Genomic DNA, 22,013 nt, shown 5'->3' on the forward strand with positions numbered 1-22,013 from the left:
CCCGCGCTTTCCTCCGCTTCGCTCAACCAGCGCTTCTCGACCCGCGTTACCTCCTCGTGCACCCGTGGGACCTGCTCGCCCGATCTGCCCCCAAGGTTCTCCCCCACTGCCAAATTGGTCCCCATCTTCCTTTTTGACTCTGCATTCATTTCTTTTAGTTCCTTCGTCATTTGAACACCCATGTCGTTAATTTTCCTGGTGGATATGAGCCCCTGGGCATACATTTCGTTTTCCTCATTCCATTGGGTCCAAAATTTCGACAAATTTGCAAAAAATGGATCCCAGACCGCTGACAACGCGGGCTCGACTGCCGCAACCATGTGTGAAGCGCCATTTTGTGCGCCTGATACTCCCTCAACCACATTGCCATTGTTCTCCTCCCTCTGATCCTGGGTTACTCCTAACCCCTCTTCTAGTTCCCCCACCGGCATCCGATCGCCTTGACTAGCAATGGCGCGATTTCAAAATTCGGGTTTTGTAAAACAAAACAAATTTCGGCAGCTCGTAATTTTGAGCGCGTTAAGCGCGCTTCGAGTCCGTTCCCGCTCCCGACACCAATTGTTACTGCCAATAGTACAATTGGTGTTCCAAAATTTGGGCTAAATAAATTTAGTCCCAGGTTCGAATCCCACTCCTGGCACCAATTGTTACGGACCGCAGATAAGGATGTTGGTTTGCCGAGCGGATGGCACCACGGCCGAACAGTTACCCCGACACCCGATACCCGAACGTTGGCCGGATCGTGCCACAGATATTCAATATGGAAAAGACAAAGGCGACACGGATGTGAAGAAGAAGAAGAAGAAGAAGAAGACAAAAGTAGGGAATATGAATATAATTTATTTACTATTTACAACCAAAAGTAACCAAGGAAGAAGGAAAGATAAGAAAATAATTTACAGAAGAATTCAGAGACACAGTGCAACGCTAGCTTACCTACAGTCTTAATTAACCCAGGGACAAGACACACAGAACAAACTCACGTACACAAAAGGATGGAAAGGCAGGAGGTGGATGGCTGCAGGGAGAGGAAGGTCCAACGGATACTGCAGCACGATCGGCGTGTTTAGCAGCCGCCGTTCCTTCACGGCCCTGCTCAAAACTGCCGTCCAGGCCCCAAGCTGCAGTTGTTGCTGCTGTGGCTGCTGCTGCTGCAGCTGTGTGGATGTCGCGTGCTCTTTTCAGGACTCGTCTCTCTCGTCTTGTCAAAGCTCATCTGGTCCAACCACTCAACTCAACAACTCAACAACAACCACTTCTGTAAAAGCTCATCTGGTCCAACCACTTCTGTAAAAGCTCATCTGCTTCTGTAAAAGCTCATCTGGTCCAACCACTCAACTCAACAACTCCACGTCTCCCTGTCCAACTACTACTCGGTTCTTGCGGGCGCGCTTTTATAGCGCCTCAGGCGATCAAGCCGCCGGCCTGCAGGACATGCCAATCGGTCAGCTCGCCTCGGCCCTGATTGTTCGGCACGGCCCTCTGGCTCCGCCCTTGATGACGATGGGCGGGCACGCCCTTCTTCCCCGAGCTGAGCACATGCTTAATGGCGGCTTTGGGGCGAAATCAGCAACCCACCGCTGTAACAAACCTGGCAAACTGCCCAGTGCGGTTGGCAATGGAGACTTGGAGGGGATGTAGCTGGAAATGGAGATTTTGGGAATGGGAATGAAAGGGAATCTATCTTGTTTCACTTGGTGCAATGGAGTGTCATCTTAATGGAAGACAAGGCCTTACCCTAATACACATAATAAAGATATAACTATAAACAAGGGGGAAATCTATGATTGGCTGACGTTATTGTTTATGACCTAATTATGGGACGCCCTTTGACCTTTATACATAACTGGAGTAAGGAGGGTCCAGAATAAAGCAATAATAATAAAAAACACAATAAAAAAAAACAATCCTCATTTCCACAACAGTATCAAACAAGCCTGGCTACGCCGCTGTTAGACTTTCGGTCTTGTTTTTTCTAAAGGTTGTAAAGTTATATGTCTGTCGGTGTTGTGGACGCGCTCCAGTGCACCGGCCACAATGGAGGTGGGAGGGCTCGCTCAGTGAACAACATGCACATCTCATTTGATTTGAAGTTGGAAACATTGCTGCACAAATGACGAAGCCTGAGAAATGAGGAATACGCCATTTTATTTTTGACCTTGGAGCAGTTGGAGGATGAATAGAGAGAAAGTAACTGTGTGAATATGTCGGTTTGTAATGGACAATGGTTGCAAGTCCGTTGTCTTTGGCTGAAATATTAATGTTGAGGAAGGTGACAGAGGTTCTCAAAATGTCCTTTGTGAAATTGAGGGCAGGAGGGAAGAAATTGACAAAGTCAATAAACCATTCAAGATCCTCTCTGCTACAGGAAGCGGCACTGATGGTCAAATAATTCTGGGGTGGTCAAACTGGTCGAAAATTTGTTTGTCAATGAAACCCAAAATATTTCAGTACCACGAACAGTCGCTAGCGTAAAGAGCAAAGCCTATTCTACAGGATCGGCACGTTGGCTCCCTATGGGATCAACGAGCGCTTTTCATCATGCAACCGCTCCATCTCCCATATTTCCGTCCTTCCATTTTTTCTATCCTTCCTCTCCTTTACTTTTCATCTCCTCTCTCGTGCCATCCTTTTCCTTTTTTTCTCTCCTCTTTCAATTTTATCTTCAATTTCTCTCGTTTATTTCAGTCTTTTTGAATATTATTTCCTGAGGCGTTTCCTGGAGCCAGCTACGATCCAGTGGGGTGATCTGGGAGAGCCAGCTACACCCTCAGAGGGCCAACACCCTTGGAGCTCGAGTCATGACTTGTGAGCAAATCACACCCTCAGACAGCGAGCCACGCCATCAGACAGCGAGTCACGCCCTCAGACAGCGAACCACACCCTCAGACAGCGAACCACACCCTCAGACAGCGAACCACACCCTCAGACAGCGATTCACACCCTCGATCCACACCCTCAGACAGCGATCCACACCCTCAGACAGCGATCCACACCCTCTGACAGTGAGCCACGCCCTCAGAGAGCAAGCCACGCCTTCATGCAGCGAGCCACACCCTCAGATAGCAAGCCGTGTCCTCAGGCAGTGAGCCACGTCCTCAGACAGCGATCCACACCCTCTGACAGTGAGCCACGCCCTCAGAAAGCAAGCCACGCCCTCAGACAGCAAGCCACGCCCTCAGACAGCAAGCCACGCCCTCAGGCAGTGAGCCACGCCCTCAGACAGCGATCCACACCCTCTGACAGTGAGCCACGCCCTCAGAGAGCAAGCCACGCCTTCATGCAGCGAGCCACATCCTCAGATAGCAAGCCGTGTCCTCAGGCAGTGAGCCACGTCCTCAGACAGCGATCCACACCCTCTGACAGTGAGCCACGCCCTCAGAGAGCACGCCACGCCCTCAGGCAGTGAGTCACGCCCTCAGATAGCGAGCCATGCCCTCAGGCAGCGAGCCACACCCTCAGATAGCGAGCCACACCCTCAGACAGCGAGCCACACCCTCAGACAGCTGGCCACGCCCTCAGACAGCGAGTCTTGCCATTAGAGAGATATGCCCTCAGATCAAATCCTTGTACAGTACTATGTTCCCACAGATTTACTCTTTTCCACCAATCCCTGGTTCCGGATGCATGAACTCCTCTGAGGTTTTTTGGTTCGTTTGTTTGTTTTTTCTCTTAAAAAGCGAAGCTCATGGAAGAGCATGTTTGTGAGGTTTTGCAATTTTTGCAACACCAACCTCAACCCTCGAACCTCCGGATTTACTCCGGACTAACCTGCGTGAACACACCTGAAGTGAAAAAGACAAAGGTGTTAAGTTACCAACTAGCGAAGGTCACACTGAGCTACCAGCCCTGGGTTGAACCCAGTTTCAGTTTGCACAACCTCTTCAAACAGGTTTCTTTTGAGAGAAATAAGGAAAGGTCACTAGAAATACGAATAATTAGAAATACTAACATTTTGAGAGAAATACCGAACTTACCTGCATGAGGTACCATGTTTTTTTATTACCCCTCGCCAGAGGAGCGGGTATTGGATTTGAGTCCGTTTGTTTGTTTGTCTGTTTGTTTGTCTGTTTGTCCGCACAGAATAAATATAATTTTCTCTGCAACCGTTGGTCCGCTTGACAGGAAATTTTCACCATTGGTGCAATTCCACCTGTGTAATTTTTAATGATAATTATGGCGTCATAGGTCACGTGGTTCGGCCGCCATCTTGGGAAAATCGAAAAACTTTGCACCTCTATATCTCTGAAAGTGCTGAATAGAAAAAAAAATTGAGACATGGCTCATTGTAAAGAACTCTCTTTTAAAGAACTGTAAAGCTCATTGTAAAGAACTGTAAAGAAATTTGAAAATTAAATAACTGTTTAAACTAGTTTTACTAATGTCATCAGACAGAAATTCTGACATGATCACAGGCCCAAGATCTGTTTGCAAGAAAAACTAGAAAGCATCTGAAAATGCAAAGCCCGTCCGTGTCTGCTTTTGTATTCAGACTTCTTCCTCTTCCGTATGCTAAACATAACAAAAACGGTTTAAACTAGAACGGCACTCGGTGGAGCGCATACCTCCGCCAGGTTGAACAGTCTACGTTTTGTATCCCAATGATAGGCCGCATCTGGATTCGGACCTGAACCAAAATCTAATCGGCTTGATTTTGTCACCTAACCAACTCGTCCACCTAATTCTGTCATAATTCGTCCATAACTTTTTGAAATATCATGCTGTATATTGTTTTTGGCCCTATCACTCATTGGTGAAGAATCACTGAAGAAATTCAAAAATTCTCATATCCGGATCCTTCAAAATGTAATCATTACGTCCTTGTCACACACACAACCTGTTGAACAAGTTTCGTCCAAATCCATCCATAACTTTTTGAGATATCCTGCTATATGTTGGTTTTAGCCCTATCTCCCAATGGTGAAGAATCACTTAAAAAATTAAATAATTATCATATCCGAATCCATATTCAGATCTTCACTAAAATTGAATCGATTAGTCCTTGTCAGACACACAACCGGTCCACCAAGTTTCGTCCAAATCTATCCATAACTTTTTGACATATCCTGCTATATGTTGGTTTTAGCCCTATCTCTCAATGGTGAAGAATCACTAAAAAAATTAAATAATTCCCATATCCGAATCCATATTCAGATCTTCACCAAAATTGAATCGATTAGTCCTTGTCAGACACACAACATGTCCACCAAGTTTCGTCCAAATCCATCCACAACTTTTTGAGATATCCTGCTATGTATCGTTTTTGGCCCGATCTCCCAATGGTGAACAATCACTTTTTAAAATTCTATTAGCCGGATCCAAAGCCGGATCCTCACCAAAATCTAACCATTTCATCCTTGTTACATACTGTACATCTCTGCCAAATTTCGTCCGAATCCGTCCACAACTTTTTGAGATATGTTCACAAACGGACGGACAGACAAACAGACAGACAAACAGACAGACAGACAGACGGGTGAAAACATAACCTCCATCCACCTTTGGTAGTGGAAGTAACTACGAGGGGTGTTCAAAAGGTTCGGGGAACAGTATTTCTCGCCACATTAGAGCCATTGCTCTTTGCTCGTCATACATATACAGGTATGCTTGTGTTACGCCATGAGTTTCATTAACCCGACATTGTTTCAGGGTCCAAAATGGAACTTAACAAATTATGATTCCAACTAAAATCGAGCATGGCTGTCATCACGTTTTTTTTTTCAACGAAGGAGTCAGGTGTCCAGAAAATCCACAAATGCATGGTGGCCATGTTTGGCGAATGTGTGAACTCTTGCACTCCAGTACAGAAACATGTGGCTGACTTGGAGCACGACTGTGCATCGCTTGACGATGACACCAGATGAGGACGGCTGATAGATGCAACCGACACACAAACTATTCTGCAGGTAGAGGCGTTGATCACGGAAGATCACCAAAATATCCATAAAAGTTGGAATTTCTCAAGGCAAGCTTTTCACAATTGTCCATGGACACTTAGGAATGCCCAATGTCTGAGCACGATGGGCCTCCAGAAACCCCGACTCGTACGATTGACAGCAACAGCTGGCTTCATGTCGCAAGTGACTCAAGGTACATCCAACCGACTTTGCTCTTCTGGTAACTGGTGAGGAAATGTTGCCTCACCTCTGTGTTCCTGAAACCAATTCATGTGATAGAGGAACCGGGGATCATCGCCACCGTCTACATTTTCCACCCAAGTCTCAGCTGCCAAGGTTAAGGCCTGGATTTTCTGAAATGCCAAGGGAATCCTGTTGATGACCTACACGTCGCACAAAACTACGTACAATCATGTACTAGTTACACAGTACAATCGCAGGAGACTATCACCCTCCCCTCATGCAAAAAAATGTGTCGGGTCATCAAGGCCGAGGGATCTTGACCAGAAGTGTGTTCCTCGTACATGACAACATGCACAAGGCATGTTCTGCATTGACCTGTGGCCATGTTTGCCTGTGGCCTGATGGGCGTCCCCCATGAAGTTTGGACCGTTCACTTTTCGGTTTCGTCATTTGAAGTCTTGTGTGGCTGTCAATTTATGGCTATGGAGAACTTGTGATTAAAGCAACCAAGACGTGGCTGAAGGAGCCATCGGAAAACTTATTTGTCACTGGAATAGATAGTTTGAATGACAAATGGACTGAGCGTATTGAGGTCGAAGGACATTCTTGATGAAAAACATGTGCCAAGTCCTACAGGTGTCCATATGCTACATCCGCACTGTTCTCAAGACATCAAACAATGGACCCCTATCTCCCCCTCACCCTTATTCTATGCCCAATGGGGCCTACTCTATCCTTGAAAAGTTTTGTCCGGATCAAATAAACGGATTAAATAGACTCTTGGGATCACCCATGGGAATCCCACGGGCATGGAGGTGTATCGTTGCAATCGGTGCAGCCGTTTTGCGGTACCCGGGACAATAACGTTAGGCGGGAGTCCAAACCTGAAAATGCTGGAGACCAAAGCTGAAATTGTAAAAACAATATGGCCTATTTTACTCCATGGGGTCCCAGGATTACCCACCCAAAATATCGTTGCGATCGGTTCAGCCGTTTTTGCGGTACCTGGGAACAGACGGACGGACAGACAGACAGACAGACGGACGGACATTTGGTGAATTATAGTAAGATTACCCTTCCCCCTATTCCAAATGCTCCTCCCCAACCCCCCCCCCCACCCCCGCCCCTCCCCCATAAATCTCAAAATCTATTCCAGCTAATAACTTCATGTTTTCATCAATAACTCATTGAGGCCTACACTATCTCTACCAAGTTTTGTGGTGATCATTCGAGAACTTAATATAATTTTATCCGCTATCCTCCATATTCCAAACCCCCATAAATTGAAAAAACAATGAAAAACTCAAAACCTAATTATATATTTTTTCACCATAAATTCCCCATTATTCAATCCACGTTTGGTAGCATTGGGCCCCATAGGGCCTGACATCAACATGCAGACACCAATATAGAAAACCCCTCTATTTTACTCCCCATTGGTCCGCATCGTGGGTGTGAAGATTGGGTACGATCGCCCAAGCTTCTACAAAGATCACCCCTACCTCTGCCCAGGTCTCACAAGTGGAGGCCTTGAGTAAACTGTTGCTGCTTAGAACATCCATACATTGTACTCTTTGATATGTTTCAGGCCTTTGCAGTGTCAATCCCAAGTGACCCCCGGTTTAACTTGCACCACACGTACACACACACACACACACACACACACACACACGTACACACACACACACACACACACACATACACACACACACACCGACACACACACACACACACCGACAGACAGACAGACACACACACACACACACCGACAGACACACATACACACACACACCGACAGACAGACACACACACACACACCGACAGACACACACACACACACACACACAGACACACACACACACACACACACACACACCGACAGACACACACACACACACACACACCTACCAATATATGAGCTCCACTCTCTCCAGGACCCTGCAGTGTCTTGTTCTCTGTTGCTTCTCGAGTGGGTAGTGCTTCATTAAACTTACCATTAGACAGTTTTGTTGTAATCAGACCATCATTCTTAAATGTGAAAGTGGTACAGCAGCGGAACCACCAAATGGATGTAATGAAGGGAGATACCCAAACTGGCATTTCACCATTGTGTGTGTGATATACAAGTATTACACGAAGAAAGCCTGGTGAACGTAACTATCGTCATCATCATCGTCATACTAAAACACACAATTTGGTGTCTGTCTGTCTGACCGCGATACATTCGGTCGTTACTTATCCAATCTCAACCAAACTTGACAGGGCCAAAGGTCCCATGATGGAGGTCACATGATGGAGGTCACATGATGGAGGTCCTATGATGGAGGTTGTCGGGACTTAATTTTACTCCCTCTTCAAGGTGGTTTTCCACCTTGGGTGAAATCCGCATTAAGGTGTAATAGATCGTTTATTGTGACTTTTTTCCAAGGCCGCTTCTATAAAGAAAAGTAATAACAACACTGATGATAACAGCCTAATATTATGAGGGGTGTGTAACCGGCACCTGGTTGAACGAACATCCATGACACATAGAGCTTCCTAGTCAGTTACACCGTTAGTATATGTGCCCAGTAGGTCCCCACCCGTTGTCTAAAGGGTAACGGGGTAGATGCGTTGTGTGGGTTTACACACACATACATACATACATAGAAACAAACATACATACACACGTACATACATACATACATACATACATACATACATACACACACATACATACACACACATACATACACACATACATACACACACATACATACATACATAGAAACATACATACATACATACATACATACACACATAGATACACACACATACATACATACAAACATACATACATACACACATACATACACACATACATACACACATACATACACACACATACAAACACACATAGATACATACATACATATACATATACATACATACATACATACATACACACATAGATACATACATACATACACATACATACACGCACATACATACATACACACATACATACATTCACACATACATACACACATACATACATACACACATAGATACATACACACATACATACACACATACATACATACACATATACAGACACACAGACACCCATACACACAAACACACACCCATACACACAGACACATACATGCACACACATACACACATACACACACACACACCCATACACACAGACATACATACACACACATACACATACAGACACACACCCATACACACAGACACATACATACACACACATACACACATACACACACACACACACACGTACACACACGTACACACACACACACACACACACATACACACATACACACATACACACACACACACACACACACAGAGACGCACATACACACACACCGACAGACACACATACACACACACACACACCTACCAATATATGAGTAATTTTATAAGTGTTAAAAACCCTGATATTTTATGGTCCAAGACGTGAAATATGTGTGAAAAGACATTCCGTTCGCTTTCTCTGTTCTATTTTCCACCAACATGTCCGCATCACGGTCCGTAACCTGAAAAGGTTATTCCTTGTACATTATATAACAGAAGTGATTTGTCACGGAGTATAAAACACTGATTTTGTGTGGTGTTTGAGTGTGTACAATTCCTGTTAGTACCAGCAGGTAGTATGTGCTTCATTGTAAATGGGCACAGTTTGTGTTGCCCGATAGATCATGCCATTGGCATTCCTGTCATGCACCACCAAGTCCACGTCGAGAGGCTCCTTCACCCTGGAATTTGTCTGTTATTGGGGTTTATGGGCCTCATAGCTAGGCCTGGTCTGGAATCAATGCCTACTTTGTTCATGTGATGTTGTGTTCACTGCCAACAAAACACTCACTCGCCTTCGCAGCTCCTGTTGGTTTCCGTCCAAAGGGACAAGTATTGCTCACAAGTCCAGTGCGAGGCTTATGGGTGTTTGTGAATGTCTTGGACACTTGTTCCTTACCCGTCATCCATTTCCCAGCTTTTCCTTCCTCAAATTGAGCTTGGCATTCCAATAATTGGATTCTCTGATTCCTTATTCCTTACCTTTTTTGTTATTGGAGAGATCTCTAGTATCGTCACTGATAGATTAACCTTTAAATACTAAAAACAAAACTGTTCACCAATTTCAGATTATAACGGTGACTTTGGTAACAAGTTTTATGATTGCTCGTCGAACAAGGTCCAAGGGATAACATCGAGGTAGTTGCGTAGAGTCGCGTTATGATGAGCAATCCGTAAAGTGGACTGATCGGCCTCTCGGTAATTCACATTATATACGACCACCCTACCCCAAAAATGAATAAAATTCACATTATATAGCGTCTCGCCCCCTGAACCCACCCTACCCCAAAAATTAATAAAGTTCACATTATATAGGGTCTCGCCCCCTGAACCCACCCTACCCCAAAAATTAATAAAGATCACATTATATAGGGTCTCGCCCCCTGAACCCACCCTACCCCAAAAATTAATAAAGTTCACATTATATAGGGTCTCGCCCCCTGAACCCACCCTACCCCAAAAATTAATAAAGTTCACATTATATAGGGTCTCACCTCCTGAACCCACCCTACCCCAAAAATTAATAAAGTTCACATTATATAGGGCCTCGCCCCCTGAACCCACCCTACCCCAAAAATTAATAAAGATCACATTAGATAGGGTCTCACCCCCTGAACCCACCCTACCCCCAAAATTAATAAAGTTCACATTATATAGCGTCTCGCCCCCTGAACCCACTCTACCCCAAAAATTAATAAAGTTCACATTATATAGTGTCTCATCTCCTGAACCCACCCTACCCCAAAAATGAATAAAGTTCATATTATATAGCGTCTCGCCCCCTGAACCCACCCTACCCCAAAAATTAATAAAGTTCACATTATATAGTGTCTCATCTCCTGAACCCACCCTACCCCAAAAATGAATAAAGTTCATATTATATAGCGTCTCGCCCCCTGAACCCACCCTACCCCAAAAATTAATAAAGTTCACATTATATAGGGTCTCATCTCCTGAACCCACCCTACCCCAAAAATGAATAAAGTTCATATTATATAGGGTCTCATCCCCTGAACCCACCCTACCCCAAAAATTAATAAAGTTCACATTATATAGGGTCTCGCCCCCTGAACCCACCCTACCCCAAAAATTAATAAAGTTCACATTATATAGTGTCTCATCTCCTGAACCCACCCTACCCCAAAAATGAATAAAGTTCATATTATATAGGGTCTCATTCCCTGAACCCACCCTACCCCAAAAATTAATAAATGTCATATTATATAGGGTCTCATCCCCTGAACCCACCCTACCCCAAAAATTAATAAAGGTCATATTATATAGGGTCTCATCCCCTGAACCCACCCTACCCCAAAAATGAATAAAGTTCACATTATATAGGGTCTCGCCCCCTGAACCCACCCTACCCCAAAAATGAATAAAGTTCACATTATATAGGGTCTCGCCCCCTGAACCCACCCTACTCCAAAAATGAATAAAGTTCACATTATATAGGGTCTCATCCCCTGAACCCACCCTACCCCAAAAATGAATATAGTTCACATTATATAGGGTCTCGCCCCCTGAACCCACCCTACTCCAAAAATGAATAAAGTTCACATTATATAGGGTCTCATCCCCTGAACCCACCCTACTCCAAAAATGAATAAAGTTCACATTATATAGGGTCTCGCCCCCTGAACCCACCCTACCCCAAAAATGAATAAAGATCACATTATATAGGGTCTCGCCCCCTGAACCCACCCTACCCCAAAAATTAATAAAGATCACATTATATAGGGTCTCGCCCCCTGAACCCACCCTACCCCAAAAATTAATAAAGTTCACATTATATAGGGTCTCATCTCCTGAACCCACCCTACCCCAAAAATGAATAAAGTTCACATTATATAGGGTCTCGCCCCCTGAACCCACCCTACCCCAAAAATGAATAAAGTTCACATTATATAGGGTCTCATCCCCTGAACCCACCCTACTCCAAAAATGAATAAAGTTCACATTATATAGGGTCTCGCCCCCTGAACCCACCCTACCCCAAAAATGAATAAAGTTCACATTATATAGGGTCTCATCTCCTGAACCCACCCTACCCCAAAAATGAATAAAGTTCACATTATATAGCATCTCGCCCCCTGAACCCACCCTACCCCAAAAATTAATAAAGATCACATTATATAGGGTCTCGCCCCCTGAACCCACCCTACTCCAAAAATGAATAAAGTTCACATTATATAGGGTCTCGCCCCCTGAACCCACCCTACCCCAAAAATTAACAAAGATCACATTATATAGGGTCTCGCCCCCTGAACCCACCCTACCCCAAAAATTAATAAAGTTCACATTATATAGGGTCTCATCTCCTGAACCCACCCTACCCCAAAAATGAATAAAGTTCACATTATATAGGGTCTCATTCCCTGAACCTACCCTACCCCAAAAATGAATAAAGTTCATATTATATAGGGTCTCATTCCCTGAACCCACCCTACCCCAAAAATTAATAAATATCATATTATATAGGGTCTCATCCCCTGAACCCACCCTACCCCAAAAATTAATAAAGGTCATATTATATAGGGTCTCATCCCCTGAACCCACCCTACCCCAAAAATTAATAAAGTTCACATTACTAGGGCATTGCCCGTACTATATCTATATCTAAAATTATATCCCCCCCCTCTATTTACATGAAATGGTTTGGTCCAAAGCGAACGGCTTCCGGAGTTTGGTAAAGAAATCGCCATCGCGTGCACAAACGCGCAGGAAAGCGAATGAATCGCAAATTCGGTTTTATTAGTTTTAAAACATAGTTTAACGCCAACATAGTTTGCAAACGTGAAATAAATGAATACGCTCTCAAATGTGCCATCCGAGGCAGAGTGTGTCCTCCACGTTCGGCACACGCGATCGTTCGCTGCTCTCTGATTGGTTGAATCGTTTTTTGGACATAGCTCGGTAAGTAATTGTCCGATTAATATGAAACCTTGAAAAGGCACATCCTCGGGTCCCCAGCAATATACCTGGCAAGTTAAAAGTATATCGGACCCGTGGTTGTCGAGAAACAGCGGTCACAGACAAACAAACGTACAGACGTACAAACGTACAGAGATTACTGGAATTATAGATAGATATAGTGTCTCGCCCCCTGAAGCCACTCTACCCCAAAAATTAATAAAGATCACATTATATAGGGTCTCGCCCCCTGAACCCACCCTACCCCCAAAATTAATAAAGTTCACATTATATAGCGTCTCGCCCCCTGAACCCACTCTACCCCAAAAATTAATAAAGATCACATTATATAGGGTCTCGCCCCCTGAACCCACCCTACCCCAAAAATTAATAAAGGTCATATTATATAGGGTCTCGCCCCCTGAACCCACCCTACCCCAAAAATTAATAAAGTTCACATTATATAGAGTCTCGCCCCCTGAACCCACCCTACCCCAAAAATGAATAAAGATCACATTCTCGCCCCCTGAACCCACCCTACCCCAAAAATGAATAAAGTTCACATTATATAGGGTCTCATCCCCTGAACCCACCCTACCCCAAAAATTAATAAAGATCACATTATATAGGGTCTCGCCCCCTGAACCCACCCTACCCCAAAAATTAATAAAGTTCACATTATATAGGGTCTCATCTCCTGAACCCACCCTACCCCAAAAATTAATAAAGTTCACATTATATAGGGTCTCATCCCCTGAACCTACCCTACCCCAAAAATTAATAAAGTTCATATTATATAGGGTCTCATTCCCTGAACCCACCCTACCCCAAAAATTAATAAATGTCATATTATATAGGGTCTCATCCCCTGAACCCACCCTACCCCAAAAATTAATAAAGGTCATATTATATAGGGTCTCATCCCCTGAACCCACCCTACCCCAAAAATTAATAAATGTCATTATATAGGGTCTCATCCCCTGAACCCACCCTACCCCAAAAATTAATAAAGGTCATATTATATAGGGTCGCATCCCCTGAACCCACCCTAACCCAAAAATTAATAAAGATCACATTAGATAGGGTCTCACCCCCTGAACCCACCCTACCCCCAAAATTAATAAAGTTCACATTATATAGCGTCTCGCCCCCTGAACCCACTCTACCCCAAAAATGAATAAAGTTCACATTATATAGGGTCTCGCCCCCTGAACCCACCCTACCCCAAAAATGAATAAAGTTCACATTATATAGGGTCTCATCCCCTGAACCCACCCTACCCCAAAAATTAATAAAGTTCACATTATATAGGGTCTCGCCCCCTGAACCCACCCTACCCCAAAAATTAATAAAGATCACATTAGATAGGGTCTCACCCCCTGAACCCACCCTACCCCCAAAATTAATAAAGTTCACATTATATAGGGTCTCATCTCCTGAACCCACCCGACCCCAAAAATTAATAAAGTTCATATTATATAGGGTCTCATTCCCTGAACCCACCCTACCCCAAAAATTAATAAAGTTCACATTATATAGTGTCTCATCTCCTGAACCCACCCTACCCCAAAAATGAATAAAGTTCACATTATATAGGGTCTCATCCCCTGAACCCACCCTACCCCCAAAATTAATAAAGTTCACATTATATAGCGTCTCGCCCCCTGAACCCACCCTACCCCAAAAATTAATAAAGTTCACATTATATAGGGTCTCATCTCCTGAACCCACCCGACCCCAAAAATTAATAAAGTTCATATTATATAGGGTCTCATTCCCTGAACCCACCCTACCCCAAAAATTAATAAAGTTCACATTATATAGTGTCTCATCTCCTGAACCCACCCTACCCCAAAAATGAATAAAGTTCACATTATATAGGGTCTCATCCCCTGAACCCACCCTACCCCAAAAATTAATAAAGTTCACATTATATAGGGTCTCGCCCCCTGAACCCACCCTACCCCAAAAATTAATAAAGATCACATTATATAGGGTCTCGCCCCCTGAACCCACCCTACCCCAAAAATTAATAAAGTTCACATTATATAGGGTCTCGCCCCCTGAACCCACCCGACCCCAAAAATGAATAAAGTTCACATTATATAGGGTCTCATCCCCTGAACCCACCCTACCCCAAAAATTAATAAAGTTCACATTATATAGGGTCTCGCCCCCTGAACCCACCCTACCCCAAAAATTAATAAAGATCACATTATATAGGGTCTCGCCCCCTGAACCCACCCTACCCCAAAAATTAATAAAGTTCACATTATATAGGGTCTCATCTCCTGAACCCACCCTACCCCAAAAATGAATAAAGTTCACATTATATAGGGTCTCATCCCCTGAACCTACCCTACCCCAAAAATTAATAAAGTTCATATTATATAGGGTCTCATTCCCTGAACCCACCCTACCCCAAAAATTAATAAATGTCATATTATATAGGGTCTCATCCCCTGAACCCACCCTACCCCAAAAATTAATAAAGGTCATATTATATAGGGTCTCATCCCCTGAACCCACCCTACCCCAAAAATTAATAAAGTTCACATTATATAGGGTCTCGCCCCCTGAACCCACCCTACCCCAAAAATTAATAAAGATCACATTAGATAGGGTCTCACCCCCTGAACCCACCCTACCCCCAAAATTAATAAAGTTCACATTATATAGCGTCTCGCCCCCTGAACCCACCCTACCCCAAAAATTAATAAAGTTCACATTATATAGGGTCTCATCTCCTGAACCCACCCTACCCCAAAAATGAATAAAGTTCACATTATATAGTGTCTCATCTCCTGAACCCACCCTACCCCAAAAATGAATAAAGTTCACATTATATAGGGTCTCATCCCCTCCCCCATGTTTGCCATACACACTTGGAATACTTTAGGAATTCTACTCTCGGAATTCCAGTTTTATTCGGCCGGACACGATGTGTCTAAGTCGGTTTTCTGGGTAATTGTTTCCCGGTGAGCCAAAGTTTAACTGTATTTATTATTATAATGCGACTTCCAAATGAAGATTGTGTTTCTGGAATTTCCTCCTTTGCCCGCTGCCCCAAAGCCCAGCCCAGGTTGATTCTTTCCAGGATAACCCAGCCTTTGTTACTTATGATTTGACCTCACTGATGATGTAATGGTATTCTTAGGTGCTTTCATGCAGCCACACAAAGCCAGGAAGTTTTAATGTGGATCACTCGCTTCCTGTTAGCCTTTCACATTCCCTGTTAAACTTCACGACGTGGTCTGCGAGCATTTGTGAGAAACGCACCAATCCTTTGTAGCCTGTGTGGGTTCGTGATCGAAGTGGATAGTCGTGTTTTGATTGAACTACATTCGCATCAGAGACTCAAATGCACTCTGTCTCTCCTTCTCTCTTGCTGATGAACCGCAGGAGGCGTTTGTGGAATTGTATGGCAGCGGAATGGCCCACGAGCAGCCTGCCCAAGACAACATGTGGCCCTCCTTACAGGCTGTGCTCGGCCTTGCTGCCGTCGGAGCCTGTCTCACGGTCGGAGCTTTGATGGCTCACAAATGATGTCCGCCACTCCTGGGAACCTTTCTGCCCGGTTGTCGTCCAACGGCATCTATTCGGCCCTCCACGCCCCTGGCCCCCCGTTTGTCTGCTTCTTCCTCCCCCCTCTTCTCCATCTTGAAGGTTCCACAAATCTTCAACACCATGCGAAGAAAACAGCCTACAAACCTGCTGCTCATCTTTGTGCAGACCTGCGCTGCCACTTAATTAGTTTGGTTTTGGTATTTTAATTGTTGTTGTGACGTTAGAGTTGTTTTAAGTTTTGTTCTTGCACTTTCTTATTTACAAAATGTAGCAAAACTGATTTAAAGGAAACACAGGATAACCGTTTTCTGTCCAAGTGGAAAACGGTTTCTTCATGTTTGGTATTTTGTATTTTAACATGTGGTGGGCACGGTACCTAAATTATCAGAGTGCGTGCGTTACGTTGCGTCTGATGCTAATTCTTTCCCATTATCATCAGTCCTTCCAGACCACCTGCCTCCCTTTGAAAGAAGCACTTGACCACACTCCGAAGCTTATGAACATCATCGATTATTCATCCAAGTAATTTTATTGCAGTCGACACTTCAAGCAGCAGAGCAGTTTCAGCACAAAGGTTCTACAAATTTCATTCTTTAAGTTTCTTGGACTGACGTAAGCTCAAGCCTTTTTTTCGTTTTATTTTTTTACTCCGGTGTGCGAGTCTTTCCGAGTACGCGTCGCTTGGTTCGGAATGGCCTCTTGCCGAGTGTGCTACACGTAGTGCCATATCGTTCTCAGATTTAAACTGTAGCTTAGAATGTCTTGAGGGAGTCAATCGTAGCTGTGGACATCCCCTATATTATCAAAAGTATTGGGACAGTAAGGAAATGTGCAGGGTGATGCAAGCGTTTATTGAATGCGTGGCGGCAGCGGAATGGTCCACGAGCGGCCTGCCCAAGACAACGTCGGAGCCTGTCTTACAGTCGGAGCTTTGATGGCAAATGATGTCTGCCACTCCTTTCTGCCCAGTTGTCATCCAATCCTAACATGTCACGTTTACTAACACTTCATACCCAAATTTGGCAGATATCGGGCATCGGGTTCTGTCGTGTCTGATTTGGAGTAAGTGCGAGTTTAGTTAGGGGGTCGTGGTCCGGTCGCTTTCGCCTTCGATGAGCATTCCAAGCCCTGCTAGAGCGGCCCATTTGGATCGAAGTCGACGCTATCGTTCGGCCGTCGTAGATTTTCATCGTGTTTGCGTTCCTCAAAATTACTTCTTGCAGACAGCAGGATGGCAAGGTGCGTTGTCGTGGTGGTAGACAGAACTGCACTTGTGTATTATTGCGTTAAAGCCAGCCTCACCGCGTAGTCCAAGGTGTCATGGACACCTTTAGGAAGCGCGTGCCGCTTCGTAGAGCATGGGGGTAAATTATGCACTTGTGGGTTTGGGAGTGTTCGTTTCGATTCTAGACTTGCCATCCCATTGCTCTCGGTAATCTAGCGTAGGTATCGTCGCAAATACCACGGTGTTTGCATCGTATGATGATCAAGTTGCATTGACTTCCAAGTGACCTGAAGCGTCCCAAATGAAGACGTGCGAGTGAAAAGAAAATGGCTTTCATGGCGAGAGGCAGTTTCATCTCTGCATTCTCATGTCATGCCTGGTAAGCACTCCATCGCAATGGAACTAACTAGTGGACGCAAACCCACGATTCCGTTGGCTGTCGAGATATTACCAGATAAAGCGTTAGACTATGCTGGAAAAGGTTGCACAGCACTTTTTCTTTTTCGTGACACAAAGTGTATTTCGTCGCTACCACCAAAATCAGCAGCATATGTTACGCCGAAGTACAATTGAAAGACATCCCTTGTTGCTATCCCGATAACAGTACTCGCCATCTGTAATAACAGCGATGTGGGATTCGCATTGAAACTCCAGGTGTGTACGTGAGAGACATGACCACCTCGCACATTATCAGCAAATGTTCCCAAACGAGAAAGTAACGTCGCACTTGTTCCAAAAAACAATTTTTTCATTTCATCGTTACACCAGCACTATCAGTCCCCGTCGCTTGTTTTCCTTTGGCAAAGATTAGATAATGCAGATGCTGGTCTTTCTGCTAGGTTTATATTCAATGATTCATGTGCTGCTCAGTTTTAAAGAATCGCTCCAAGTAGTGTCGTGGCTTGCACGGCTCACTTTATGTGTGACACACATGGGCGCAGACTACATGTAGGCCTCGGACTAATCGAGCTATTCTTGAAGCTTCACCCAGATAAAGGGAACAGACAAAATAAAAAACAATAGTTGTTTAATGTCCGTTTCCGTGTACGTGGAAAGAAAATAATATTTCTATATTTGCTATCAACACCATGAGCATGGCAGGAAGTCAGTGTTACACGTAGTAGATATACAGAAGCACAGGTAAGGCACTTATTTAACTTTACTGCCTCTCGCTGGGGTGCACCGCAAGTCCTTGTTTTTATTTTGTCGCTTTCGATTTCCTGGTGTTTGCTTCCGAATGTTTTTTGCAAAGTTGTTGTCTGAAAGTGACTCGGGTTATTATTGCGTAGGCGTTTGAAGATGGACGGAAATATCCTTTAACCTATTTAATATCCACAGCAAGAGAAGACCACAATGTTTTTTGGTCCGTGAATGGTCCCGATTTCTGTTCGTCAACCGGCGTACGATGAGCAAATGAACGATGCGGAGTGCCGTTGTGTATCGGGGAAGCAGGTGTGATGTGCGAGTCGAACGCGGTCATTGAAGTTTCGTTTCATAAATGCAGATGCAAGCATTGACTGGATACTCTTCCGAGAGCCCTCAAAGTTTGTGGAAGCTGGGACACGTCCCGGATCTGAAGCCTTAAAGTTAGTGGAAGCTAGGACGTGTCCCGGATCGGAAGCCTCGAAGTTTGTGGAAGCTGGGACGCATCCCAGATCCGGAGCCTCGAGGTTTGTGGAAGCCGGGACGCGTCCCGGAATTGGAGCCTCGAAGTTTGTGGAAGCCGGGACACGTCTTGGATCCGGGGCCTCGAGGTTTGCGGAAGCCGGGACGCGTCCTGGATCCGGAGCCTCAAAGTTTATGGAAGCCGGGACGCGTCCTGGATCCGGAGCCTTGAAGTTTGTGGAAGCCGGGATGCATCCCAGATCCAGAGCCTCAAAGTTTGTGGAAGCTGGGACACGTCCCGGATCTGAAGCCTCGAAGTTAGTGGAAGCTAGGACGCGTCCCGGATCGGAAGCCGCGAAGTTTGTGGAAGCTGGGACGCATCCCGGATCCGGAGCCTCGGAGTTTGTGGAAGCCGGGACATGTCCCGGATCCGGAGCCTTGAAGTTTGTGGAAGCCGGGACGCATCCCGGATCCGGAGCCTCAAAGTTTGTGGAAGCCGGGACGCGTCCCAGATCTGAAGCCTCGAAGTTTGTGGAAGCCGGGACGCGTCTCAGATCCAGAGCATGTACATTTCCTTCGAGTGCGAGGTCTGCGGGTGAGGGTCTTCAACCAAAGACAATGATCTCGATTCCTGTGAGACGATTTGTAAGAGAAATTTTAGCATCGATAACGCTTTATATGTGCCTTAACATGTAGCCTTAGAACAACAAAACCATTTACACTGCATATGTACACACTATGTGCATGTTGTCATTTCGACGTTTTACGATGTCCGATGCTCTTGTACTAAAGTCGAGCTGTGCCCTGAAAGCTCCTCTAGGTAAACGGGACTTTCCCGACAGCACCTCGTTTAACGATGTCACGCGTCCGATAAACGTGACACCTCGTGACGACGAGCAACTTCAAATAATACTGTAGACATATAGTCCGATCAATGAATGTGAAGTTTGACCACATTTTGTTTTTACGTGTTACTTTCATGTTCCCAATGTTTTTTTTTGTTTTTTTTGGCATTTTGTGTGACATGTTAGCGTCATTTACTATTTACTTGTGTTGGTTGTGCCTTGTGTGCAGAGCTTTGTAATGTTTTCAGCACTTTATTCCGTTCCCCGTTCCAAAAGACTGAAGAGTCCATCGTTTGCCAGAAGTTTTTGTTTTTGTGTTTCGAAGTTTTTCGGTTTCTCCTTTTGGCTCCGTCGTTTTGTTCTCAACCGAAAGTATGTTTTTGCATATTGGATTTTCATCTTGTAGCATATACAATTTTGTTTTGGCTTTGAGTGCTCATTCGTCTATATTATTGATAACTTAAGTGAAATTTGCCTCCAAGGTACCTAGAAAACATAACACAGTCAAAGAAGCACATAAGGTATTTTAACTTGTTTAGCATAAAGTTACGTACTTGTGAAGTTTAACTTTAATCTCTGCCCATGTATGTGTTCATCTGTTTATTTCCAAAACAATATATAGAGTATTACAACTTACATGATGTTGTGTGTCTGATTTCTTCACCGCACGGTGTTTGATACTTTTACAAATTGTTACATGGCCACAATGTTCTGCAGGTGATATTAATCAGGTAGACACTTCCTTTTTACCTCTGCCACCGAAGGTGGACGGAGGTTATCTTTTCGTCCCTGTCTGTCTGTCAGCAGGATATCTCAAAAAAGTTGGGGACGGATTCGGACGAAATTTCGTGGAGAGGTTGGGTGTTTGACAAGGACGAAATGATTAGATTTTGGTGAAGATCCGGATCTGAGAATCTTTTAAGTGATGCTTCACCATTGAGAAATAAGGCCAAAAAAAACGATATATATATATATATATATATATATATAAAACATGATATTTCAAAAATCTATGGACGGATATGACAAAACTTGGTGTATGAGTTGGTTAGGTGACAAGAACAAGTCGATTAGATTTTGGTTCAGGTCAGAATCCAGATCCGGCCTATCAGTGACATACAAAACGTAAACTGTTCAGCCTCGCGGAGGTATGCACTCTACAGAGTGAGTGCCGTTCTGGTTAGCCCGTCCCCCACGCAGCAGGAAATGGGATTTTGCAATGACTTCTGTGTGTCTTTTTTTTTTTTTTTTTTTTTTTTTTTTTGTATACAAGATCGAGGCTCGTGAAAGAGCGAACTGTTCTGTTCTGTTCGGGCCATTACTTTTTTTGAGCTTTTTGCCATTAAATTTCTAACAAAGTTTTATTATGTGAATATGGAAAAGAGAAATTAATAATTTGGTCAAAAGGTCAAAGGTCAGAATCACTTAAAATTATCAATTTTCTTCCAATTGACCTGATATTTAATTATCATTTGAGTTTTGCCATCACATTTTCAAGAAAGCTTTATTATGAGAACATGGAGGACAAATTAATAATTTGGTAAAAAGGTCAAAGGTCAGAATCATATAAAATCATCAATTTTCTTCCAATTGACCTGATATTTAATTATCATTTGAGTTTTGCCATCACATTTTCAAGAAAGCTTTATTACGAGAACATGGAGGACAAATTAATAATTTGGTAAAAAG

At 44.1% G+C, this 22,013-nt stretch overlaps 1 protein-coding gene across 3 annotated transcripts in view; it reads left to right on the forward strand.

Moving 5' to 3' along the window:
- LOC137421431 (apoptosis regulator Bcl-2) overlaps positions 1–20,960 on the forward strand; it is a 73,829-nt gene extending 52,869 nt beyond the window's left edge. For all 3 annotated transcript variants that reach the window (XM_068107486.2, XM_068107484.2, XM_068107485.2), the window contains one exon: positions 16,485–20,960. In XM_068107486.2, the coding sequence (XP_067963587.1) occupies positions 16,485–16,628 (144 nt within the window). In that variant the 3' untranslated portion in view covers positions 16,629–20,960. The remainder of the gene's footprint in view (positions 1–16,484) is intronic.
- The last annotated feature ends 1,053 nt before the right edge of the window (positions 20,961–22,013 follow it).

Source organism: Myxine glutinosa, chromosome 2 (assembly GCF_964187855.1).
Source record: "Myxine glutinosa chromosome 2, kmMyxGlut1.1, whole genome shotgun sequence".
Lineage (NCBI taxonomy): Eukaryota > Metazoa > Chordata > Myxini > Myxiniformes > Myxinidae > Myxine > Myxine glutinosa.